This window comes from Hylobates moloch, unplaced genomic scaffold (genome assembly GCF_009828535.3).
Source record: "Hylobates moloch isolate HMO894 unplaced genomic scaffold, HMol_V3 SCAFFOLD_6, whole genome shotgun sequence".
In the NCBI taxonomy this organism is placed as follows: Eukaryota; Metazoa; Chordata; class Mammalia; order Primates; family Hylobatidae; genus Hylobates; species Hylobates moloch.
The window spans coordinates 32,130,209-32,157,517 of NW_026652281.1; the positions used below are offsets into that span (position 1 = coordinate 32,130,209).

The window sequence follows — 27,309 nt, forward strand, 5'->3', positions numbered from 1 at the left end:
TCCTTGGAGCACAATGCCTTGATTTATCAGAAGGTGCTAAATGGGATCCGGAGACATCTCTTGAAGGCTGCGCTCTTTTCTTCTTGCATGTGGATATCATGAACATGGATATGGGCTTATCTGCCCTGATAAGACATAACTCATTAAGCAGAAAATGAACTGTTTTGACTCTGTGTTTGACCTTGTGTTAATTTTTCTTTGCCTATAGGGACCATATTTATACTGTTGATATAGACACATCACACACGGAAGAAATTTATTGTAGCAAAGTAAGTTGTTTTAAAACCATACTTGTAAAATGAAGGACCTTTGGATAGTTCTTGAACAGAATATGTATTTTAAGTGCATTAAGATGATGTAGCTAATCATAATTTAGAGATGCCAACATGCAATCTGTGAAATCCTAATTAGGGAATAGGTTAGGATTTAATACATGTTCAGAAACAGTTATGTACTTCATATTTTATTCATCAAATCTATGTGTATATATATATTTTGAAGTTTTAGGTAATTTCTACATTTCTTTTATAAAAATATTGCCTCATTTATTCAGGAAAATATCAGTTTTCATAAGTAAAATTTTGTTCCACAAATGCATTCTACAAAGGTTTCAAGGTTATATTTCCATGTCTTGCAGTATTAAGTTTGATTTGACCGTTGTGGTGCAGGAACTTGATCGTTACCCATTTGAGACAGACATAAAGTATAACCTAAGCTTTCCTCATAACTCCACATGAGGATATTTTAGTTAATAAAACCTGTGCCATAGGAGTAGAAGATCCCTTCAGTCCATTAACTTATGTGAAGGAGTATAACCTGAATTAAATCTTTGTCCACCTAGACTGAATGTCCTCTTTATGTTTAAGAAAATGACTTCTGTATTTTAAGAAAAAAGGCTTCTTGATAAAAATTGATTTATCATCTGAAAGGGCAAGGACATATATTTTATCAAAATGAGCATAATTTTGGAAATTAATTTGGATAGTTTATGTAAAATTTCCGCACTATTGTTTATTCTTCTTTCTTTTCTCCTTCATCTTTATCTCAAACAGAAGAAGACCATTTTGTGGTTTGATGAATAGATAGGAGTTCAAAATTAAACGAACATTTTCATCTGGAATCTTTTGTTGTTATGGTGAATTAATCATGGAGAAAGGGTGCAGAAAGCTTTCAATAAATATATGTTCAGCCTTTAGTCTCCCCAAGGGAACTCTTACTTCTAAAATCAAATGCAACAACCTCTGGGCTCTAATTGATTTCTTTCTTGATCCCTGCAGAAACTGACATGGAAATCTAGACAGGCTGATGTAGACACATGCAGAATGAAGGGAAAACATAAGGTAGGCAATTTTCATTTCTCCTGCAGCTGCCACTTTGGGTTAAGTTTTTGACTGTTGTCTCCAGCCATAGACTGTGATGTAGAATGGATTGTGCTTTTTCCCTTTTCCCTCAGTAATTGCTTTTCTCATCAACTTATTGAAGGCTTTAATTTGCAAAAATAGTTTGCTTTTAATGTGATGAAACATTACAACAGCTGCTAGGTCTGCATCATGAACTACTTAGGCGCACACAGGATTATGGACACAAAGCCGGCTGCCCAGAGTCTTCTGAGTGCACTCCGATGCCCACCTCCGCAGTCCAAGGCCCCCAGGGAGTCTGTGGAAGAGCTCATAAAAGGCTGCCGCCGACATGCGGGGTTTTGTGCCTTTGGTCATATAACAACATAAAAACACACTTCAACCAGCAGCTTTGTATATCAGGGAATGCTGGAGCATCTGGCATTAAAATTAATATGATGGGGGTTGGCATTTCCAGGCTTGCCTTCCTTTTGTGACATAAAATAAACACACACTCTTCCATTCTATGGCTTGTTTTCATTTACTGTTGAAAGAGTAATTGTTGATGTTGGCATCATCTTGTGGTTTAACATCAGGAGGAACTTGAACTTTTAATGGGAGAAGTCCTCAGCCACCTCTATTTTAACCTTATTGTCAGCCGACCATGGCATACAGTGAAGAATCAGTTTCTGTATTGAATGGACATGATACAAAACAGTTTGAATTATTTTTCAGGATGAGTGTCACAACTTTATTAAAGTTCTTCTAAAGAAAAATGACGATGCATTGTTTGTCTGTGGAACTAATGCCTTCAACCCTTCCTGCAGAAACTATAAGGTAAATGCTATTTGTCGGTTGGAACCACGCTGCCAGGAGGCATTTCATAATTTACTGTGATTGTACCTGCAGCAACCTAAGAGGGGTAATTCAACACCACCTGAGTTCCTCTCACTTGTTCAACTTAATGTATTGCTCCACATGAGTGATCCTAAGCAGGCTTCTAAGCTTCCTGTTTGTTCAGGATTGATTGACACATCTTTAAAGGGCCTGCCTAGCAAAGTTAGTTTCTGTAAGGCCCTTTTCTCTATTGTTCAGAAGACTGACATACTTACCACGTACACCATGTGGATTTCCTCTCTCTATTTTTTTTCTCCCTCCCACCCCGCTATCTAACCTCTGAGCCAAAAGCACACTTATATGGTGAGTGATTTCTATTCTAAAAGGTATCTCAAAATCATGGCATTTGAAACTGTAGACTTTCCTATAAGAACACAGGAATTTAATTCCATTGACCACTCAGCTTTCTTGACCACGGCCTCACTTACTTTGGCTTTATGCAAGGGGGAGAAAAAGCCCTCTTAAAGAGTTAGCAAATCTAGCTGGTTTTGATGCACCTAACAGAGGTGCTGATAAAGGAGGAGGGACCTCGCCAGGCCTGGAAGCAGAGGTGGCACTAATCTGAGGTCTTGGCTGCACCACTGTTAGCTTTCCTTGTCCATCTTTCTGCCAGCCTTTCTCTCAGGAAACATGTACTGTGTTTCTACTGTGGCCCATCGCTGAGGTTGTAAAGACAGACAGGAGGCCTCAAACCTTAGGGAAGCCAGGCAGGGAGTAGAAAACGACAATTTCATGGGGTTGCTGGCATGATGACATCATGCAATGGATTATGGAAGCACAACACAAAAGTTCCTGCCATGCATGAGGTGAGGAGTCTGGGAAAGCTTCAGAAGATGACCCCCTGTCTTCAAACTTTCCTACCTGTTGTTCTCACACCTGGAACACAAATACCCCCGCCCTTAGGAAACACAGGCTCTACAAGGGCAGGGATCACACCTGTGATTCTCCAGAACCTAACATAGTGCCTCCCAAACAGGCGTTTAATTAATTTTTGTGAAGCAGTGAATGAGGCAATGCCTAACCTTTGTCTTAAAGGGTAAGGAGAAGTTAGCCAAATGAAGGAAGAAAAGCATTCCAGTTAGCAGGGAACAGAATGAACAAAGTCATGGAGTAAGAAATGGCCTATTGAGCTTGAGAAATCTCATTTGATTCTGAATTGTGTGACTGTGAAATGACAAGTGTTAACAGAAAAAAGCTTGAGATGTAGATGGCCCTAGGGATGAAGGGAAGAAAATAGATAAAACCGGTAGGATTTAATAATTGATAAACACAGGATAAAGAGAGAGAGGTGAGTCAAGAATGACTGCTAGGCCATCTCTTGGTGAGTAGATGGATGGGGCTGCCACCAATTCAGACAGGAAATAAAGGGAGATCTGTGAGATTGGGGTTGGGGGTTGGGGGGAGTGTGAAGGGAAGGGCTCCATTTTGTACAGTATGAGAATGCCAAGCACCGTGAACAGCACTGCCTATGGGACATGAATAGAGCTATCTAGCAAGAAGATGGATCGGTAAGCTTTGGTTTAGAGAGACATGTGGGGAGAAATATAGATTTGGGTTCCATCATCATAAAGTGAAACCCTAGGAGTGGGAAGAATGAGAAAAGCAATGATAGGCTGGAATCCGCACCAGCAAGCTCACTAGAAAAACCCCCTGTATTTTTTTGGCATGTACAGTGAAGGCAGGGTCTGTTTGACCCTCATACTCATCTTCCATCTGACACTTGGAAATGGGCACTAACAGGGCCAGGATTAGGGTGCCTCAGGCACAAAATACAAGGGGGCACCAAAAAATTCAGTAATTAAGATGTTAGATTTTTAATGCAATATTTTTAAAAAATCAAAATTAATACATAAAGGTCTGTCATAAACCAAAGATCAAGTTTTTAAGTATAAAGACAAGATCCATCAGTTTATAATAGAGGTAGCCAGTCTAGCCCAGCATTGACTCTAGCTAGTGACAGCATACAGATAAGGTTTCAACTTTAATTTACCACTTAATATTCCATCCCTGTTTGTCATTGTTTAGGACTCATTAAGATTAATGCTTCTAACAAATCCCAAGGAATTCCCTAGATGGAAAGCTATCTTTTATGACAAAGTACAGGTTTTCTTGGCACAGTAATATACAGGGCATGAATGGTCTGGCTGCTTATTCTTCCTGTACATGTTCCATTTCCCACGATTCTACACTTATAGTAATGCCGTCACCTCTTGCTTGTTTTTTGCCACACCTGCTGAGACATGCTCCAGGAGCCCAGGCCTCTCAGAAGCCACAGATGGGATGTTGCTCATGCTCAGTTCCCAACAATATGCCTAGCACTGTGAATGGTAGTAAGAACCCTTGGCATTGCTCAGAAAAGTGTATTTTTAGACTCAGGGCACAGTGTGACATTGCTGATGATATGGGACATAATGTATTTGGCTGCAGGGAGAACGACAGCTTCTGTCTTAAGTGCTTTTTATCAACAGATCAGGACAAAGGTTCAAAGTGAAAACAATGACCAGCCGTCCACTGAAAAACCCAAGTCTTATCATCGCACACAAGCATCAAGTTGACTAGAGTGACATGAAGCAAGAGAGTGACAAATTTTCAGTATCTGCCTCTCTGCCATGCCCTGATCTATATTAATTTTTATAACACAAGCAAGCTGAATGTGTTAGAAATGTTATAGCCCCCAATTAGATTATCAAGATTATGTAGGGGAGAGCTTTGAAGGCTACCAACTATAAATCTAAAACTGCACTCCCTGCCTTTTTCCTCCTATTCTCTAAACCCTTTGAACTTCTGCAAAAATCAGGCTGGGTCTTTGTATAATTATCTGTAACCGATAGTGGTTTAACTTCCCAGGAGCTGCTGTGAAGTCTAAGATTCGATGACTGCTTCAAGGGTTAGTTTTTAGTTCTTGGAAAGAGGAATTCACCATGGCTTTTGTCTCTGGATCTTTCCAACCTCACAAACCGAAGCGTTTGTACTTCACTACTTCTTGCCTTTGACCAGCTATAGCTATAGCCACTTTTTTTTTTTTTTTTTTTAGGATTAGTTACATTATAATGAAAACCATATACCCCTTGTCTGTTGTTTCCTCCTTGCTAGGATTAGAGTGTGCACAGCTTAGGATAAGGGCATTTCTGTTGCATCACTGTGTGCTAAGCATCATTTTTGAATACATTCCAGACCCACAGACCACAAAGTGTGTCAGAGTTCAACAGAAAGCTCTTGGTTGGTATAAAATATCTGAAAAAGACTTTCATAAAAAAATGTGCTGGGTAGAAGAGTACACTGCTTGAAAGAATGTCTGATTTGACCATCTTTCCCCTAAAAATATGTTTTTAACACAGCTATTTTATGTGATTCTCAACTACAGTTTAAAAAAAAATAGAGTGGCTTCAACAGGGTGCATCTCAAAGTGATTACAGATTTAAAAAGGCCTGTCACATCCTGGAAATTATTTCTGAGGGTTTAGGGCAAAAGAAAAGGTTGTTGTTTGTAATTAAGTCTGATTATTTCATTTAGATGGATACGCTGGAACCATTTGGGGATGAATTCAGCGGAATGGCCAGATGCCCATATGATGCCAAACATGCCAACGTTGCACTGTTTGCAGGTAAGCGACCTGATTGCATTTGCTCCTCGTTGCATTTGCTTTTGCTTGTTTCATCCTGTCACTGAGAATCTGCTCTAGAGCATTCATGGAGTCACAGTTATGCTTTGATTCTCTGGTGAATAGTGTAATTAAGAATGCCTTTCCATTTGCAATTAGTATGAAAATTGTACTTTTGCTTCTCAAACGAAGTCTTTGCTACACTTACCCATGTGTTTGTGCCCTCAGGACAGGATAATGGCATAGCGCTGAACATGTGATGAATCAGTTAAGGAATGTTCGGGCTCAAATAATAGAAAATCCCACCTCAAACCACCAATGTAAAAAAAAAATTAAATTTAAAATCCCCTACTGATGTGCATTTATTGTTTAAGGTAGGATGGACTTTGGGTTGGCTAGATTCAACAACTCAACAGTGTCATCCAGGAGGCAGCTCCTTTTCATTCCCATGCTCTACATTGACCTCATGATGAGACTGGTGGTTCTCACAGTGTGAGGATGGCTGCCAGCCCCAATTAGGGCTACATGTCTTCTTGTCCACATACAGAAAAGAAAGGGAAAGAAACAAAAGGAAGCTTCTGGAAGTTCTCTCAGAGCAATGAGGCCACATACCCACAAGCTTCCAACAAACATCTTCTCAAATATCATTGATCTGATTAGGTTACATGCCCATTTCTTACTGAAAGACCATGGTGGCTGAGGGGAGGGTGCTAATTGCTTAGGCTGACCTCTACTCCCCAACACTACCCCTTCTTTCCACTGCAAAAGATATAAATAGCAAACAGACCATTATTTTCAGATTTAGTGGGATTTTTGTGTATGAGTCTGTGTGCTTTAATTAGAAATTTATTTAGGAATTCATTACCAGCTGTGTATGTGGAGGTGGGTGTAAGAGAAGTGTTGGTATAATAGTGATTGTTATAGCTTGTAATAAAGCAGTTAGCTATAATTTCCATCACAACAGCTAAAAACTGGCACATACTAGCTGGATGAGGGACCCTAGGGCTCTGATTATGAAACAAGATTAGTTCCTGGCTTCCTGAACCTCTCCCTCAGTGTTATCCATTTGTGGACCTGAATCTGCAGTGATAGATTGTCAGGTTAAGAAGGGCAGGTTCCTTGGGTTCTTCCCCCTAAATGAGAGCACAGTATTACTGAGAAGCAGTTCTGTCAAGAATACAAAGTCTTGTAGACCTATTTGTAAGGTATGAGCAAGGCTAGTGGAGACAGTACTTGAGCATATTCCCAAGTGCATGACTACTGCTGGAGGTTCTCACTGACACTTGGAACCTGCATTAGTTGGGACCTTGGAGAATGTGGGCTGCAGGGGAGAATTTAAATTTAACTGTAGGGCCAGGAGTGGTAGCTCACGCCTGTAAGCCCAGCACTGTAGGAGGCCAAGGCGGGAAGATTGCTTGAGCCCAAGAGTTCAATACCAGCTAGCAACATAGTGAGACCCCATTTCTACAAAAAAGAAAAAAATTAGATGGGCATGGAGACCAAGAGGTTGAGGTTGCAGTGAGCTGTGATTGCACCACTGCACTCCAGCGTGGGTGACAGAGGGAGATCCTGTCTCAATAAAATAAAAACATAATTTAAATGTAAACTAAAAAGAGGACTTATTGTAGCCTAAGGTAGAAAAGGTAGAATAGGCAGAGAACTTACAATGGCCACCAAGTTTTTAGGAGCTATACAGAGCAAGCCTCATGAGTTAATACTATAACTGTCTCCACCCCCAGTGTTATATCTACATAGATTTTCATTTAAGTGTTTGAAATCTCATAAAAGCTCAGCCCTTAATAATAGGAGATCCTCATTGCAAATGAATGGTATCATATTACTAAGAGTGGCAGAGGCTGGGCGCAGAGGCTCACGCCTGTAATCTCAGCATTTTGGGAGGCCAAGGCGCGCAGATCACCTGAGGTCTGGAGTTCAAGACCTGGCTGACCAAGTAAAAATACTAAAAAGACCAGCTTGTCTCTACTAAAAATACAAAATTAGCCAGGTGTGGTGGCGCATGTCCATAATCCCAGCTACTCAGGAGGCTGAGGCAGGAGAATCACTTGAACCCGGGAGGCAGAGGTTGCGGTGAGCCAAGATTGTGCCTGCCATTACACTCCACCCTGAGCAACAAGAGTGAAACTCCATCTCAAAAAAAAAACAGTGGCAGGAAAGTATTCTGTTCTACAAGTAAATGTTCTGGTGAGATACCCAGTTTTAAAAGAATGTAAAACAAAAAGAGTTTTGGAAAGTAGTTGGGAGGAATAGCCATCACCACTACCTACATCCTCCTCTTCCTTCCCCCACTACCCAGGTATATCTGTATGGCTTGGGGCTATAGGAATATAGAATACATATTCTATAGTCTTAAATATATAAATAATGTCTTTATGACCTGGGGCTCAAAATCCATAAGAAAAGTTATGATTCATAGATATTTTTTGGGCCAATTTAAAGGTTTGCTCTCTGTAGTTTAAATCTACCAAAATAGTCAAAACTTATTGTTATATAGCTGTTAATATTGCAGATATTAAGACATCTCTAAATTGAACCTGGACAAATTTTAATTATTTTAAGACCAAAGACAACATCAAGATCTTTGTTTAAGTATATTTGGATATGAGTTTTTTTAAAACAAACAAACAAAACAATAAACCATTATGTTTACACTACATATAAAAGAGCTTGAACGGTAGTATGTTGTATGCAAGTCACTTTGACATACAACTGAGGAATATATGTAATCCACTAAAAGTGAATCACGGAAGTAATTTTTTTATTTTGAATATAATTCTTGTTTCCATGTAATCAACACAGATTTTGCTATTCTAGAACACCCCTTTTGATTATTTGTTGGCAGAGTGTTTGCTAAGCCAGGAAGGAACCAAAAGGTCTAGAGACTAATCTTCAGTCTGCTTTATTCTCTTATGCCTGGGATCTACCCTCAATCATATCTTCCCCAAAGCATGAATTATTAAAGAAAGACCTGTTTGAACTCAGTGTCACCCCTTCCCCTTTCTTCTTTGCTTTAGCATGTTGTGTTTCAGAATGTTTTTAGTTTGTGACTTTGGAGATACCGAAGCAAATACTTGTTATTGAAACCAGATTGCGAGGGTTTAGTGAACTGTCAAGCCTGAGGTCAAGAGGAGCTGTGACTCTCAGGACAGTAGCAATTTAGTCAGCCCTTTTTTGCTTATGAACCCTCTCTCTTCAACTCCTCTCACCTGATCAGGCTGAGGACTTCTTTACTTATGCATGTGCCTAAAATTTCTGGGGACACAATCAGCATCTATGTTTCCCTGGGCTCTCACCTAATCCAGTTTACCATGGTGTGGTGACCGTAGTAGTGTCCAAGGATCCTTGGCCTTGACGTTTCAGTTAAGGTCCAGCTAATCAAGTGAAACAAACATCTTTCATTTACCCTGTTCCCTGAGCTGCTGCTGCTGCTGCCGGTTAAAAAAAATTGCCATGCAATTTTAAAATGAAAAATGTTGCATCTCTCATGATCCCAATGTAAAATGGTTAGGAATGTGGGCCAAGAGTTTTCCCAGCGACCGTTGGCTTTTTCCCAGTTGTCCTATTTCATTTGCCTGATGTTGGAAAGCAATCTAGGGGATGTCTTTATTATTCCTCCACCCCCACTGACTTCCTCCCACCCTGTTCACCTCTTCTCTTTTTCTTCTAAGATGGAAAACTATACTCAGCCACAGTGACTGACTTCCTTGCCATTGACGCAGTCATTTACCGGAGTCTTGGAGAAAGCCCTACCCTGCGGACTGTCAAGCACGATTCAAAATGGTTGAAAGGTGAACAAACAATTAAAAGAAGGAGGGCCGGAGGGGAGGGGAATACATATCTTGTGGGAGATTTAGAGTCTGGAGGGACCAGACTGTATCTTCATTTGAGTAATGGCTTCTGACAGACAGAAACATGTAAATTGCATCTTTGGCTTCAACTGATTTATTTACCTCTCTTTTTTCCTTCCCCTGAGTTTCTGGAGTATTAACAAAACTACCAATGCCACAACAATAGAATACATTACATTCATCTTTTCTTGCTTCAAGCTCTCATTCCTGAGTTCTGCATGAAAAGAACTGAACAATGCATTCATGGAAGGGGACAGGGGCTTGGAGGTGGTGGGGAAGAGGAGAAAAGCTATTCACAGCCTTGTATGAGTCAGGGTGATGAGGCAGTGTATACAAAATCTTCTCTGTAATAGGGGCATTCCATTGTGGAAAATAAAATTACAGAGATATGCAAAATTCGATAATTCTTCTTTGTGGATTGCAAAGCTTCTGAAAGATATAATGTGTAAGTGTGAATGCCTTGTGAAATCACCAGCACTTGCATGTGTGAAGTCATTAGAAATGGTTAGTGTTAACCCAATGTCTAATGGTCCTACACTTTTAATTAATAACATGTCTTTGGCTACACTTGATTGAAATCCTGTTAACTCTGTGTGACATGTTCCCAATTAAAGTGCCTGTTTGTCTACAGAACCATACTTTGTTCAAGCTGTGGATTACGGAGATTATATCTACTTCTTCTTCAGGGAAATAGCAGTGGAGTATAACACCATGGGAAAGGTAAGAAGGGATGCTGTCCCTGGCTCACTTTGTAACATTTTCAGAAACCCACACCTTTGGACAAATGTTGTTATAAATGAGAACCAGAAATCTAATAACAGGGTGCAGTCTGGAGGCCCTATCTGCTTTTTCAGAACAGTAACGAACCACAGGAAATTTCTTAAGTATTTCTATTGAAAATTTATGTTTGGTTGGTTTCATGCTGAGATTCAAGTATCTTTTTTTTTTTTTTTTTTGAGATAGAGTCTTGCTCAGTTGCCCAAGCTGGAGTGCAGTGGTACAATCTCGGCTCACTGCAACCTCTGCCTCCCGGGTTCAAGTGATTCTCCTGCCTCAGCCTCCCAAGTAGCTGGGATTACAGGCATGCGCCACTGTGCCTGGCTAATTTTTTTATTTTTAGTAGATACAGGGTTTCACCATGTTGGCAGGGTGGTCTCGAACTCCTGACCTCAAGTAATTCACCTGCTTCAGCCTCCCAAAATGCTGGGATTACAGGCATGAGCCTCCGCACCTGGCCCGAGATTCAAGTGTCTTAGATGTGGTTTCCAGGTATACTCAACAGTTTTGTTTTTTTTTCTTAATTGAGTTGCTCCACAGAGACTGTAACTATCCAGTATCTTTAATCAAATTGAGTCTTGATGTTTTTCTTTATTGCAAAAAGCAACATACAACACTTAGGGGATGTCCATTACGGGATGTCCATTTTAGTTCTTTTTACCAGAGAGTGGATCAAGGTCCCTACGTTGGAGGGTAACATAGAATGCCAGGGTGGCTTGCACAGATTCAGGGCCCAGAGGCAGCTAGTGAGGATGGCAGAGATGGTGCATACAAAGTGTGCTTTTGTTTGAGGAAATAAAAAGCTAAGCGGTCTGTATGGAAATGAGTTTATGTGGCTGGGAGCTGATTCCCTGAAGGATTTATGGCTCTGTATTAAATGCCACAGCCTTATCTTTTAAAACATGCTGCTCTAATGCTGAGTTTTCCTCTTTTTTTCTTTTCTTTCTTTTTTTTTTTTTTTGCTACTGATTTTAGAAACAGTATTAAATTAAGCACCTTGTTATTTTGTTTCTGTTTTCAAGGAATGCAGATTCTACTAAGATTTCCTTGCAAAATGAATGCATTTCATTTTCCCTATGTGTTTTTCCTCTGCAGGTAGTTTTCCCAAGAGTGGCTCAGGTTTGTAAGAATGATATGGGAGGATCTCAAAGAGTCCTGGAGAAACAGTGGACATCGTTCCTGAAGGCGCGCCTGAACTGCTCAGTTCCCGGAGACTCTCATTTTTATTTCAACATTCTCCAGGCAGTTACAGACGTGATTCGTATCAACGGGCGTGATGTTGTCCTGGCGACCTTTTCTACACCTTATAACAGGTAATCATGCCCTAGCTGTGTTGACCTCATCAATTCTTCCTGGCTTCCTTCTCCCAGGGGGTTCTCTTCTAATAAACAATATTTGCAACTGACTGAAAATTGCATTCATTGTGTGTAGCTAAGAAGCACTTAACACTTAGTTTTCATTGACAAATTAATAGTAGTTTAGAAGCACTATTAAGTTAGGTTTTAGGGGAAGTAATTAGATAAATTATAACAATATCTTCTATTTATATAAGCCTGGTATATAAACACTTTTTATGTGTTATTTATAAATCCTTCTAGTAATCCTAGAAACTAGATAATATTGTCCTCTTTTTCCACTTAAGGAAACTGAGCTCGACATATTATACTACCTGGTCCAAGTAGTCAGTAGATGGAAGAGGCAGTCTGGAACTCAAGAATGTTCCTCCTGTCTCTTCTAGGTCATCTAATAATTTGCAGTGTTTGACTTTTAATATTCTCATGACTGGATCAGTACCTTTTGAAGTTAAAACATTGGAAATGTATTAAAATGCTACAGGGTAAAATCTAGGATTCAAGATAAAGGACTTTGGTTATTATCCTGTCCAACAAAGTCACCCTTGGGCAAGCTCACTCAACAAGTTGGGCCACAACCCAGACCCCAACCACAGCACCAGAATCTGACTCTGGAAGGTTCTAGTGAGAATTTATAAATCATCAAACATTGTACCTACAAATCATGAGTGTCGGCCTAGTCACACCTATTTTTGTATTTAGTTAAAACTAAGACTTTGAGCAACTAAATGAGGCACTAGTAATCGTTCCTAGAGCAGTGAAAATGTGTACAGAACAGAAGGAAGACAAGCATTAGTGTTTTTTCTTAGTACTCAGCTCTCTGTTAAGCCAACAAGATTTCAGAGTCCTAGTACTGTTGTGTGAAAATGAACCTAACTGTGTGCATGGTCGTGAAATCTAAATTCATGCACTGTGTTCTCATTTCTGTGCAGAATTTTGGGTGTTCTGTATTGAGTATCTTCCTCTAGTAATACTCTGATTTGCTTTGAATTAAACTTTTTACAAAGACTTTTAAGAACTTGACGAGTGCCTAAATGACAGGCACAAAAATGATAAAACTAAAGGATAACATCTAGAAAGAAATGCTTAAGAACAGAGCAAATTTCATGAAGGATGAAATCATGTTTCTCAATTATACAGCAGATGAGAGTGAAGCTCCCCACTGAAAATAATACGAAAATATGAACCCATATTGCACCAAGAAGTGTGCAGTTAGATTTAAGCAAGCTTTAAACATCTGTAGGGATTTTTAGACTTGCGGATAAAAACGATATTTAAAAATTCAGGCTTTTATTGCTCATACATCAGAACCTATCTCTCTAGGACTTTGAAAAAGTATACTGTCTTGTCGCATGGAAATGCAGGGGCTAGTGGAATCTAAGACCAGCTCTAATTTTCCTTTCTGTTTTGTTTGTTTTGCCTTGTTTTTTAAGGATGTGGGGTACTTTGTGATTACAATATAGTAGTAAGCTCTTAAATATTATAGATAACTCTATTTACAGTATTTTCTTAAATGGCCCCTAAGAAATATCCACTTAATGCATGCTTATGCAGTCTCAGAAATCATATTTGTTTGGTAATCTAATACCCACCAAAAAATATACATACCCATTGTCATCTATAAATTATAGTCCCTCTGTTTTCACTTTCTCTGGTTTCATCCTCTCTACTTCATGCTTTACACATGCAAACTTGGTCATGTCAAATCGTTTCAAATCCATTATTTGCCCTGAGGATAAAGCCCTTGCTATTTGGCATGACACACAAGCCCCCACACGGTCTGGCCCCATTTCCTTCTCTAGTTCATCCCCTCGCATCCTCCGCCATGCAGCCTGTGCCATGGGCTGATCGGAGCAAAGATCTGCTCCTTGAATGTGCCATGCTTTGCTCATTCATTGCTTTCTGCGTGATCTGCCCACCTGACCAACATCTGCTCACTAAAACCCTGCGGATGCTTGAAATGTCAGCTAGTCACCTCCTATGGGACCTTGTGCATACTTCTTTTATACTCTGCTCTTACCAGATTGTCCTGAAGATGTTGTTGTTGTGATTTTTGTTATTATTATTATTTTTTTTTTCCTGAGATGGAATCTCGCTCTGTCTCCCAGGCTGGAGTGCAATGAGCCATCTCTGCTCGCTACAACCTCCGCCTCCCGGGTTCAAGCAATTCTCCTTATTTTTGTCATTATTCTTATACCTGCCTCCACACTGAACTGTGTGCCAGCTGAGGGCAAGACCCTATGTTGTTTGTGGAGCACTTACTGCCTTAAGTAGGGGTTCCATAAACATATGTTAAATGAACGGAAGATGGGAAGGAATGAAGGAAAATTGAAAGGAAAGGAAGGAAGGAAGGAGAGAGAAATGTAAGGGAGGAAGAAGAAAGGATTTCACAACTGATTCTAACCTCAGGAAGACTATGAAACCCTAGGATATCTTTAGTTATTATGAGGTGCATCAGAAAATACTTCAAATAGTATTTATCCTATTTTTCTTAATATATAAGGCAAATACTATATGTAAATGTGTTACTTTCAGAAAAGGAATATGTGACGAGAGTCTTACGAAACGAAGTAAGTAATGCAGCGGTTCTGAAATTCCAAAACAAATGAGAATCACTGTCTTTTTTTTTTTTTTTTTTTTTTTTTCATGAGACAGAGTCTCACTCTGTTGCCCAGGCTGGAGTGCAGTGTCTCAGTCTCGGCTCACTGCAACCTCCGCTTCCCAGGTTCAAGGAATTCTCCTGCTTCAACCTCCTGAGTAGGTGGGATTACAGGTGCCCACCACCACCCCTGGCTAATTTGTGTATTTTTAGTAGAGATGGGGTTTCACCATATCGGCCACTCTGGTCTTGAACTCGTGATCTCAAGTTATCCACCCACCTCAGCCTCCCAAAGTGCTGGAATTATAGGCGTGAGCCACTGCGCCCAGCCTATCACTGTCTTATACACTTAATTTTGTGAACAACATATGTACATGTATAAATTTATATATATTTAAAATTTATTTTGCCACCTTATTTTAAATAAGCATTTTAAGCTTCTCCCTATTTCTTGCTTTATTTAAGCAATTATTATTAAGCAATTATTATTCAATAATTTTCTTATGAAATTAAAGATGGAATAAATTCTCCTAATCATTTATGAAGTTATTTTTATATCTGTTCAGCATTTGCAAAATTGAAGACAAAATCATTCTCTCTGGATGATATTCCCTGCCCTGGATGATGTTCCCAGACTGCCGGGCACCCATGTCTCTCGTCCTGGGCGCTCTGGCCATGTAATGACCCACTATCTCAAAGCCTGATTAAAACTCATGGCAAGCTGGTGCCTGTAATTTATTTGATCAAAATCAAGGAGCAACTCTAGTCAAAAACAAATGTGGGTCCAAATGTAAACAGTGCACCCAGATGAATGAATAATTCATTCCTTCCCATCATTGATTAAAAAAAGAAGCCTAAGTCCTTCCAGGGTTGCCAGGCAAGGAAAGAATTATAGGTGTAGCTGATGGCCATTATTGTTATTTATCATTTTATAAAGTACTTTATTTGCAAAGTGATGGCATTTTAGAGATTTAAATTGTTTAGTCTTATGTAAGTAATCAGAAAGGTAAAAATTTAAATGTACAGAGACTAACATAAAATGTGTGTGGGTTTCCCCACAAACACATTCTCACACCCTAAGTTCTTGGCTCGTAAAACCAAATCCAAAGAAGCAATATGTGGACAATGGGAGAGCATTTTTGTTTCGAATTTTCACCGATATTAGTGATACAAAACGCTCTCCAGAGACTTTAGAGAGGTCATTGACTGATAATTAGTATGAGGGAATTCATGAAACTTCTATCACTAGCTCAACAATTCTTCCTTTATAAATAAAATCAGTTCAAGAGCCAATGTAGACATGAAGGGCTTTTTTCCTCTCTGCGAGCTTGCTATAACTAGCCCATTCTTTAAGGCAATTAATGCAAATTCGATTGAGAGAAATATTTTCTTTGTGTAATAAGATCCCTTATATTTATAGTGTCCAAGGCATGAACTTTAAATTTCATTTGCTGTACTAGGAAAGTTTCTCTGGAGTATGTTCCAAACCACATGCATAACCATTGCATGAGTAACACTTGATGTGAAATGTCATGTTGTAGCATCCCTGGGTCTGCAGTCTGTGCCTATGACATGCTTGACATTGCCAGTGTTTTTACTGGGAGATTCAAGGAACAGAAGTCTCCTGATTCCACCTGGACACCAGTTCCTGATGAACGAGTTCCTAAGCCCAGGTATGTGCAAATATTCATATGGCTGTTTTAAACTTTAGAAATGGCAAAGCTTGCACCTCTGATAATGAACATCCTATGAACTGCACACCAGTGCCTTCCATGCCAGCCAAGCGGATTGCCTTCATCTCATTAACCAAAACCCAAAGTTACCTTCTCATATAGTCAAACCAATGTTCCTCTAGTCTTCTGCTTCACCTCCATATGTTATTTATCCAATGTAATACTACAATGATAGAAACCATCTGAGACCTCACTGGCTTATAGTTGGGAAAACTGAGGCCCAGAGAGGTAAAGGGTATTGTACAAGTTCAATAGCGGGGGGCGGGGGGTGGTGATTTCCGCTGCTTCTTTATGCTTCCTTTCAATTTTATAGAGACTCATGTCTTTAAACCCAAATAAAATATGAAATATAAATAGTGTTTTCCGGATTTTGTGACGAAGCTGGATCAGAGCTGAGTCTAGGACTCTAGATCGAGGGTGAGGAGAATCCAGCAGGTACAGTGGACCATTAAGATGTCTCTGGTCTGCCAGGTTTTGGTCTGTTTTGGGTCCAAATACAGTGCAGTGTCCTCCTCCCCAAATCATGCCTTAGAATTGTTTTCATGGGATACTATGGTCCAGAGGCAACCCAGAGACCTCTCAGTCCTATGTAGTCTCTTCCTAAACAGGCTGATTTATCCTAACTGGGACAGAAGGGAAGTCCCCGCTAAGCCCTTTGCCTGCCTCTCTTCTGTGGCATACACTCACACCTCCATCGCAGCATTTGCACTCCAAGTTCCACAGAAACAACCCATGGTGTCTGTCTTCCCCAGGAGTTGTGTGCCTCTGGAAGGAAACCCAATGTCTTACTAATTTTTTTTGTTTTCCATCTCTCTTCTGCAACCTCCAGTCCTCCCCACAACATACCTAGCCAAGTACACTTACATGAACTAACTTAGATAATATAAACCACTTATACCCAGAGGAGAAACTCAGTGGTTCATCCATCTTCATTACCTGAATTATCTGGCATGTTGATACTCTGTTACTTATGGAGAACAGACTAGGTGTGAAAAGCACACCCCGGCAACCTCAGACAGATAGTCTTAAATCATTGCCTGGGATTGTTAACTACCTTCTAGATAAGCGGGAAGGGGAGTTAAGCCTGAGAGATCGGGTTTCAGAAAGTTCTTATGTAATACTGTCTCCTTGGTATGTAAAGATGGTGTCACTCAGCCAATACCAGCACACATACTTTAAGTGATTTTCTACTAACGGGAGTGAGTTTAAACATCCTTCCACATGCCTGCCTCGTCCCTCTTGCAGCACTCAGGATGCTCTCATGGGGCTGGCTGCGTTAGTGCCTTGAGACAGTGTGGACATAGGAGTGGTTCATGCTGGTGTCGTGAGGGTCCAATCTCCTCTCCTGCAACACCCAGGCAAACCAGGTGTCTGGATAAGATGGGCTTCAGTGTCTCCCTAATCTGACTTTGCTAGGATGACCCTTGACTCCTGAAACCATAGAATTTCTTGTAGAAGCAAATTTTTATGGTCGTCATTCAATGAGAAGAGAATGACCTTTCAGGAAAGAATCTGATATAATTGGCTTTTCATACCTGCCAAAATCAAACAAAAATAAAAACAACAATAAGAAACCAAACCGAAATGTTCTCTCAGCGAGCCCCAGGTAATGAAACATGGTTACATGGAGTCTTACTGGCACATACCCTGGTGAGTTTTGGAGAGTCTTTGCTTTCTACACTTGCGAAAACATCAACCTAATTCTCTCCCTCTGTAGAGTGAATGCATGAGGAATCTCTAGCAGCCTTTTTGGATAAGTAAAACCATCCCCGAGATATGTGCAAACCACACTCACTCACTTGTTTCAAGCTCCATCACTGTTTACTGAGGTTTGTTTGTGCTTCTGGGAGGAAGCCAGCCTGCCCCCAGCTGAGGCTGAACTGTGCTGGCTGAGGCTCCTCTGAAATGAGGAGGCGGCTCAGAGGAAATCTCAGCACATTGTGCTTGGTGGCATTCTGCATTGTTCAACTTCCTCCTCTCAGGCTGCAGTACATTCTCCTCCATTCCAGATGCTTAGAGAAGCAGTTCATTCAAAGAATTTGCCATAAGGCACAAAAGAAGCTCCCTCCTTCCTCACCCTTTGTTTGATTTTAGGCCAGGTTGCTGTGCTGGCTCATCCTCCTTAGAAAGATATGCAACGTCCAATGAGTTCCCTGATGATACCCTGAACTTCATCAAGACGCACCCACTCATGGATGAGGCAGTGCCCTCCATCTTCAACAGGCCATGGTTCCTGAGAACAATGGTCAGGTGGGTGTCAAGCAAACCATGTCCTGATGGATTTCCTCACTTCATCTCATGTCGGAGAACCAATCAGTGGATCATGCTTTGAAATGCCACAAACATCTTCTGCTATCCTGGGCATTCATTCAGCTGTGAAATGCTGGCCGATTGGTTGGATACCACTAACCCCCCATACACACATTCCCAGGGAGAGGAGTTCCAATATGTTCAGGCTAGTTGGACACATGCCAGCAATTAGAGGAAGGAAATACCTTTCCTTCTGGATTAGCCCATTGATCCAATCTGTGCAAAAATAGAGGAGCAGTGAAGGAGAACCAGTGAATGGATGTGGATAGCTGATTGGTTGGAAATGATTACAAAACTTGCAGCAGATTCCACCTGAGCATGGCTCATGGATTGCTCACTGTCACACAGAGCACAGACACCACATTTGCCAGTGTGAAGGATTCACAGTTTAATATTCTTTTTCTGAACTGGTGGCCAACAGCGAAGGGACAGCCAATTAGAGATCTGTGATTGTATTAAAAAACTCTTCCTTGTATTTATTCAGAGCTTATTTCCAAACAGTTCAACAGGCTTTCCCAAGTACCATCCCACTGTGGTAGCCATCAAACAAAATGTTAATTAACTTTACCACTATTTTTATACTATGACTTTATTAAAACATATTAAAGCACTGAAATAGCTCTGGCACATAAAATGGAAACCATGGTATATAACTTGCATGAGGGTCTACATTTTCTGGTTCCAGCTATGGTGCTTAGGACAACTAGGTCCCCATGGAATGTCGAATGTCCAAGGGATTTCAGAGAAAGCAAATTGCTCGTAGGACTTATCCTAGGTACGCCCTTCACCTTTAGCTTTAAATGGATATTGTTTGGCTTGCAGGTCCTTACAGTTTTTAGTAGTGCCATTAGCACCCTACCTCCTCATCCTTCAGAACTCTCCCAGCCCTCTACATACAATTGGAAAGCTTTCCAATCAAACATTTTGTTGATGAAGGCTTTGTATCTCAGAGGAAGAGTATGGAGAAATGGCAGTCATTGCTTTTCAATGTTAAATTAAAGGTTAAATGAATTTCTTATTACTTCTTACCCTCGGTCTAAGAGACATTAGTCTTGTTGTTGATGGAAGAGATTATTGCTAAGTGGTTTCAGGTGGTTTTGGCTATCTATTATGGTACTTGACCTGCAAACACACACACACACACACACACACAGACACACAGACACACTCACACCTCCTTCCTCCCATTTGGAGACACACTAATGCTCTGCAAATGGAAATAAAGGGCCAGAACCACTTGAGAACATTATTTATATGCATATATTTTTCTTGAGGTTATTACTAGAAAGCTATGTCACAGCTGTTTGAAGTGGAACAGGGAACACTTTAATGATAGACCAACAAAGGATAAAAAATGTGGTCCTGTCATTTTAGATACCGCCTTACCAAAATTGCAGTGGACACGGCTGCTGGGCCATATCAGAATCACACTGTGGTTTTTCTGGGATCAGAGAAGGGAATCATCTTGAAGTTTTTGGCCAGGATAGGAAATAGTGGTTTTCTAAATGACAGCCTTTTCCTGGAGGAGATGAGTGTTTACAACCCTGAAAAGTAAGTAGAATATTTGGTTCTTTCTTAGTAATTATTTGTTGTGCTATTATGGCCCCTTTCATTCAGAGAAAATCATCACTTAGGTTTTATGCATTTTTAGATGACTTTTTAGTGCCGTTTGTAAAAATTTTTTAACACTAAAAAGCATTATTTTCTCCTTGCCAGTGTGTGTGTGTGTTTATATAGATACATATATATGTGTGTGTTTACGTGTGTGCATGAGCATAAGGATTTATTTGTTTCACCGCCAGTTAGATCAGATTAAGAGATTGCCTTGTGGGCTGGGAAGTGGGATGTGAGGGTGGGGCCGAGAAAAAGAGAAGAGTCTATTAATGATATTGTCTTGCCTGATGAAATTAGATGCAGCTATGATGGAGTCGAAGACAAAAGGATCATGGGCATGCAGCTGGACAGAGCAAGCAGCTCTCTGTATGTTGCATTCTCTACGTGTGTGATAAAGGTTCCCCTTGGCCGGTGTGAGCGACATGGGAAATGTAAAAAGTATGTATCTTGCCTCATTGACAATTAGTAAGTCCATGGTGGCTAGGAAACAGTCCTAGGTAGCTCATGGTCATCCTCTTTCTGCAGAACCTGTATTGCCTCCAGAGACCCGTATTGTGGATGGATAAAGGAAGGTGGTGCCTGTACCCATTTATCACCCAACAGCAGGTAAGGAGCCTGAGGTGTGGGAGAGGGTAAAGTGGCTTCCAGCCAAGGTGTATTCTAGATGTAAGATTTGCTCTGTTCACACACACCACCACACAGCTTTCTGTGCAAACTCCAGCAACAGGACTGTCAGCGTTTCTCCTTCCCTTTCCCATTTCATAGAGCCTCACCACATCACATGTGGCAGATTTCCAATTGATTAATCATCCTCGGACTGATTAAAAACACAGAATGGAAACACAGTGGGCTTCAACGTATTCCCTGGAGAGAGAGACAAGAAGGTGCCTGCCTTGATCATCAGGGTGGGAGAAAAGCAGAGAAAAGGAGCAATAGGATACCAATTAGATTAGTGAGTGGTTTGTCCAGCCACAGCAAAACTGGCTCTTGTAATTGACTGTGCAGGGCTGAGAAGAAATTGCAGAACATTTGTTAAGCAATGCAATTGTACTGCAAGCATGGTGTATACATCCAATAAACCTTTTCCTGCGCTGAAGAACAGTTGAGCCTATTACTCGTTAGGCCGACAATCAATTCTTGGCAGTTCTCCAACAGATCAGCTAGTGAGGCCAGTCCACCATGTCTATGATTTTGGTGTTCAAAATTGTTACCCTGGCTTTAAATGCTTAGATGGCATTGGCTAAGAGGTTTCTTTTTACACTTTTACTTTAGTGGATGTGAAATCCAAAATAAATTTGCAAAAGTATTCAATGCTTATCTTTGATGGGTTGTGGCAAGCTGTTTAGGAGGTTAGACAGCATGGATGTTCCTTCAACACAGCCATTTCTTCAACCTCCTCAGATCCAAAGGGGGAACAGAACCACCTTTAAATCACTCTGAGCCTCCTTTCCTATTTCAGAATAGCTAAACAAACAGATCGAGGGCATATCTGATGACTACCACCTGCATAATTTGAGGACAAGTGTTCTCATAAACAGAGCTGATGATAACTATAAAATCTGACCTGGAAATTTGACTAATGCAAAAGGTTGAGTCTCTGTATATTATTAGAACAGCTTTGCAAGTAGCATTATTGACATGCTATAATTTTACAGCTTTGTACCTTTGCATGGGAACCCTCAAGGTGGAGGAGAAAGGATCACAAAGCGTGGTGAGGGGAGCTATGAGATGACCTTTGTCCTTTCTATGTTCAACATGTGCCCGAAGGGTATAAGACTGATTTTTAAAAAATTATTGTTAAGTCAATATAAGAACTCCAAAATAGTTTCCTTAAGGTTTGCATTCGTATTTCAATGATGCTGGCATTGCTGAAAACATGGGGCGCTCCCTTTGGAGAGTGGGCTGCAGGGCATGATGAATATTGGCTGTCATTACCACTAGAAATCTTCATCTTTTGAGGGGTTTGATTTTTACTGTGGCAAAAAAGATTAGAAACCAAACATGGTGGATTATTAGATCAAGCCGTGACTTTCAAAATAGTTTTCCTATATGGCTCATAAATAAACTCTGAAAGCAGTTGCAAAATAAGAGCTTCAATTATATTATGGGAATATGTACAAAGTGCCCCCAAAGGAAGGTGACTCTGGTGTGCTTATTTTAAAAATCAAAATAGCTTTTATTAAAATTGGTTTTGTTAATGTCATGCTGCTTGTACAGCCCAATGGTGACTTGGAAGAAACATGAGCATGTCAAAGAGAATAATGGTAGTACTCCCAAGGACTGGGGCAGGGCTGGGAGTGAACAAATAGCCAAGTGGTCTCCACAAAATGCACCACCAGCTCCTGTCCCCTCACTTGGACCTTTGAACACTTTATCGTCCAAGTTTTTGGCTAGATAAATGTCTAGGCAAAAAACCTTGCCTAGGAAGGCAAGGGTAGGAGTGAAAAAGAGAATAGAGAAAAAAAGATTTTTCTTTTTAATTATAGACTTCTATATTGTTTCTATGAGGAGTGTATTTTAACATCTAAACTTCTTAAATGTTTAAGAAATGCTCAGAGAATTAGAGTAAAGAAGGATATAAATAATCTGCAAGCTAATTATCTCCCTGAATAATATCTGAATTCACTGCTTAAACCATGGCTTGTCTTTGGAGAGTCACCTAAGACTCGTTTCTATAAACTTCAGAGATAAATTTTAAAGCTGTTATGTATTTCTTTTTTGCGCCTGCCACTCAATTTATCAAACTGTGTTACTGTCTTTAGTGAAACTTAAGACTCATTTCTGAAGACTCACGTTATTGTATTCGTTTCTGTCTCTCTTTCCCTTCCTTTTTTAAAAGACTGACTTTTGAGCAGGACATAGAGCGTGGCAATACAGATGGTCTGGGGGACTGTCACAGTAAGTACAGTCTTTTATCCATTTTTATCTTTCAGCAAAGATGCTTTCAGTGAACGGCCTAGAAACATCAGCTCACATGTGGAACTGAGTGCAGCTGACACTAAAGCATGCGTAAATGACAGAAATCATCTTCTAAATATCAGATAAAGAAAGCAGTGTGTTCTAAAGCCAGTGTTGTCAATGTTGTCACTATAAATGCTGGCACCTATTTCATTAATTCTAATGCAGGGGAAAAAATTCACTCTAGAGGATATTAATTGTAGCAAAGCAGTAAGTTAAATCAACATTTCCATTACAAAATGACAGTTTTGCTGTTTTTAAAAATGTGCTTTTATACTGTCATTTTCAGCCAAATAATAAAAAGATTGATCATTGTACTCTAGCTTTTTAACTGAGTGGGCCTGTTTTATTCTTGAACATATCAACTAACAAAAGCAATTTTGTTTTTAAATTAGATTTGTGTCTATTACCATATGTGATAGGAAAAAAATTTCAGAAATAACCCACAAGTACTAGGCAATTCAGAATAATCTTTTTATAGGAATTGGCCTACTATGTAAATCTCAGAGTTCGTTATTAAATGGTAACATTTTAGTTAGAACTTTACGTAAAGGATCTGGCTCAAATTTCTGCCCAGTTGTCATGTGACCCGATTAATATCAATATTCTGAAAATGCTTTATTAATGCTAACTTAAAGAATAATACCATACTCTTGGAAAATATGTTTAGTTGGTGCTGTTTCGAATGTTATATATGCTGAATTTCAAGAAGCTTGCATTCAAAATGGCACCAAATAATCGCTTCTAAGGGAATGAAGCTATATTATCCTGATATTTGATTCCATAATGAAAATCATGGATGTAACTCTAAATCTTTCAGTTATGAGTACTGAAATTTCAGACTCTAAAGTGTCATTCAACTTTCTACCTTATCTTTTTTAGAGATTAGTTATAATCAAATAAAGAGGGCTAAAGGCAGCCTTATCTCCAAATCTTTGTCATATACATATTTTTCATTTACAAATATTATATATTGGCAACAGTTCTTATTATGTCTTACGCACAAAATTGATGAGTTAATAAATAAGCATAGGAGAGTGTCATCACCAAAAGATGTATGTTACGTGTGTGCATTCATCCATATCAGGGAAATAGTTTGATGTTTGATCAGTGGACCTTAATCATCTTGGTGCATTATAGCTTTATTTGCAAGGAAACAGGTTTTAAGATGCGTGTGTGTGTGTGTGTGTGTGTGTGTGTGTGTGTGTGTGTGCGCGCGCGCACGCTTTATTAACAGCTTAGTTAGCTGATATTAATGAGCCATTTTCATCATATTTATATTATTGCGATAGTGGTGTCTGTAGAAAAATAGGGGTGTAGATTTGGATCAAATCAGAAAATACGTGAACCATGTAAAGATGGTTGTTACTGTGTCTATAAAATGTCCACTGTACCAGTAGGCTCACACCCTTATCTGTGTTCTCAGGCAGAAGAACCTAAGGAAGCCTCTGTATGTAGCACAGGGGAGGCTCTCAGGTCCCAACCCTGTGATTTACTCTTCATTTCCAGAGTAATCTTAGTGATCAAGCCCCTGGATCTGCCTTCGTGCTTTGTAGTGTGCCCTTGACCTTTAACCCCACTCTTGCTGAGGCACTTGCCAAGGGTGCTTGCCCGGGGCAGGAGGTAAAGCTGACCCTCTGCCTGCCTGCCTTTGCTCATGGCTTCTCCTCTCCCCGTGTTCCTGCTGAAGCATGAAATACCTCTATCAGACAGACCTATCCCCACATAGGTATTCAGGGAGGATTTCTCTAACTGGTGCAATCATTATAACTGGTACAAAATTAACAGGATTTTAAAGGGAAATGAGGAAATCACAAAGAGCCAGTGTTGGAGGCTGAGTGAACCAGAGATCTGACCCCAACACACAGCACACACCCAGATATGTTACCTAATATGTGTAAGGGTTTGTTTTTTGTTTTAACTTCCAAACTAAAACCCCTGATGATTTCAGAACACTGAAACACTGGACAGTTTCTCCCAGCATGGTTGTGGGGATGAAGTAAAAAGAGAGTGTAAAGAAAAAATGTTTTCTTTTTAAGTGTGGTCCAGGTATCACTTATGCATATGCATGTCCCTCAGTATAAAGAAGGGTTTAAACTCTCAAAGTCGCCTATAATTGCAGTTACCATTTCGTCTGCCAACTCTTGCATTTTCTCTGCCTCTTGGCAAAGGCAGTGACTTGGAGGAAATTCACTTGGTGGAAGAGATATGGAGGTGTGAAATCGGACTGAGTATAAAGCATCTTACATTACACGCAGAAATTAAAAAGCACTTACTTAGTATCGGGGACCATACCCTGGCATAGTTCTGTGTTAGTTCATTCCCACTTACATAAGTCGCACTAAGCAGAGTGTAAAACATCAAGTAACCTTCTCCTCCCTTTTGTCTTTCAGATTCCTTTGTGGCACTGAATGGTAAGGAAGATTTTACTCTCATAATTTCATACTGGTGGAAACCTATCTGAGAATGTCTATTTCATTAATCCTCTTGAGTATGTTCAAATCTTAAGTTTCTTTTTAATTAATTTTTTATCCTCATCATTTTTTTATAGACATTTCAACTCCTCTACCAGATCATGAAATGTCTTACAACACAGTGTATGGTCAGTTTACAGACTTTTTTTTTTTTTTTTAATTCGTGAAGTCATTCATGCAGCAGTAGTTTATAGTTTTCATTCCTAAACATCATGGACCAGATTCTTTGTTACTCTAGGGCCCCAATTCACTAAAATTATTTATTAATTGCACCGTCCTTCAAAAATCACTCTGCCTATGTGAGACAATTGATGTGGGAGACTGAGTCCTAAATTTTTAATCCAGATAACACGAAATATGCCAACCTTAGGGAATTTGATGAATACATTTAATGAGTTCTTGAGGGAGAAGAAATTGCTTTCGAACATAAGTATATCCAAGACAAAGGAATAGTGCTCATAACTGATAGACTATAGCTCCTCAGCTGATACAGTTCACCATCCCCCAAAATGCTGGCACTCAGGACAATACCCTCTGCTGGCGAAAATCTATACAGGATACACAGGTCAGGCTCTTATTAGACAAAACTTTCCAATACAGTATGCAATTGGCCACTGAAATTTAAGGTCAAAAAGAGTATGAATATTTAGACATGTTTTCAGTGCGACTTCTTCAGAATGTAGACAAGGAAGAGTGACGCAGTGGAAATGATGTGCAAACAGGATTTATCTCATTGTTCTTGGTCTGAAATACACAATGACTATATTAAACAAAGCTACTAAGCCCATAAACAGAATATTCTGAACTCTTTATATGAGAAGTTGAAATGGAGCGGTTCCATTTACATTTCTCAAGGTACCCCCAAATATTTGTTAGGGTAAACTGTCCATGTGTTTTTTTAAAGTATGATACGAAAAACATCTGTGTGATGGCAAATTTAAGCCTCTGCATTATAATGGAAGCTGTGAGTTTCATGCATACACAGTCATTTTACAGTTTGTGTGTTTGAGATATATAATCAAGCAACAGATCCAGGACAGTCTTTAAGTACAGAAGTAGGTAAATAAGGGAGGGAGAAAAATAAATTTTAAAAAAGGGAAAAGAAAAGAAACAAAGGGGAAGGAAAAGAAAGCAATGCAGATTTATGATCCAAAGAAATAGTTCCTGATGGCTCCAAATGTGTTTAATAGCTCTTTGTAAACTCTCACTCCCTGTGTCAAATTAGCATACATAAAAAGCCTTTTTGAATATCTTAAAGACTGGCTTATACATTGGAGCTGTGTAGGTATGGAAAACGGTGCTTAGTTTCTCCTGACTGGCCCCCTTGTGAAGTAAGGCAGTGTGGAGTAGATGAGCCCACCGAATTCATCCACCTTTAATGTTCCCTCATCTATGATTGAAACCAGAATATTGAACACCAAAGACTAGAAGAAAAATTGCTCAGAAGGCAGATATCACCTAGTTGAGACTGCCTTGAGGAAAAAACCGCACTTAGCAACTGCTTTTTTCCAGTATGATACTTCGCGATCATTTCCTATAATTGAATAGTCTTCATCAGGTTTTGAGAAATTCAGATCTTGAAAAGAATTGAACCAGCAACCTCCCCAGCATTCATCAGTCATACCAAGACCAATTTTAACTCCCAGGTAATTTCTTAGATAGAATAATTAAACCATGAGATACTCTTATGAACAAAAATCACTGCCTAAGCTATGTTCTCTCTTATTTCCTTTACAAAAGGAAAGGTACTTATTAATGCTTCCGTGTTAACACTTTAAGGGATGATGCTCA

At 39.8% G+C, this 27,309-nt stretch overlaps 1 protein-coding gene and 1 long non-coding RNA gene across 4 annotated transcripts in view; one reads left to right on the forward strand and one right to left on the reverse strand.

Moving 5' to 3' along the window:
- The window catches only part of SEMA6A (semaphorin 6A), a 132,108-nt gene that overhangs the window by 77,141 nt on the left and 27,658 nt on the right, over positions 1–27,309 (forward strand). For 2 of the 3 annotated variants that reach the window (XM_032156605.2, XM_032156606.2), the window contains exons 4-17: positions 209–269; positions 1,278–1,340; positions 2,073–2,174; positions 5,748–5,838; positions 9,522–9,641; positions 10,333–10,421; positions 11,574–11,791; positions 15,971–16,102; positions 18,257–18,412; positions 19,847–20,023; positions 20,384–20,524; positions 20,612–20,692; positions 22,926–22,984; positions 25,438–25,458. In XM_032156605.2, coding sequence (XP_032012496.1) covers positions 209–269; positions 1,278–1,340; positions 2,073–2,174; positions 5,748–5,838; positions 9,522–9,641; positions 10,333–10,421; positions 11,574–11,791; positions 15,971–16,102; positions 18,257–18,412; positions 19,847–20,023; positions 20,384–20,524; positions 20,612–20,692; positions 22,926–22,984; positions 25,438–25,458 — 1,511 coding nt within the window. Of the gene's footprint in view, positions 1–208; positions 270–1,277; positions 1,341–2,072; positions 2,175–5,747; positions 5,839–9,521; positions 9,642–10,332; positions 10,422–11,573; positions 11,792–15,970; positions 16,103–18,256; positions 18,413–19,846; positions 20,024–20,383; positions 20,525–20,611; positions 20,693–22,925; positions 22,985–25,437; positions 25,459–25,595; positions 25,647–27,309 lie in introns of all 3 variants that reach the window. The other variant, XM_032156603.2, reaches the window with a different exon arrangement.
- The window catches only part of LOC131383783 (uncharacterized), a 76,246-nt gene that overhangs the window by 27,190 nt on the left and 21,747 nt on the right, over positions 1–27,309 (reverse strand). The window contains exon 2 of the long non-coding RNA XR_009214060.1: positions 19,859–20,016. This is a non-coding gene — a long non-coding RNA (uncharacterized LOC131383783). The remainder of the gene's footprint in view (positions 1–19,858; positions 20,017–27,309) is intronic.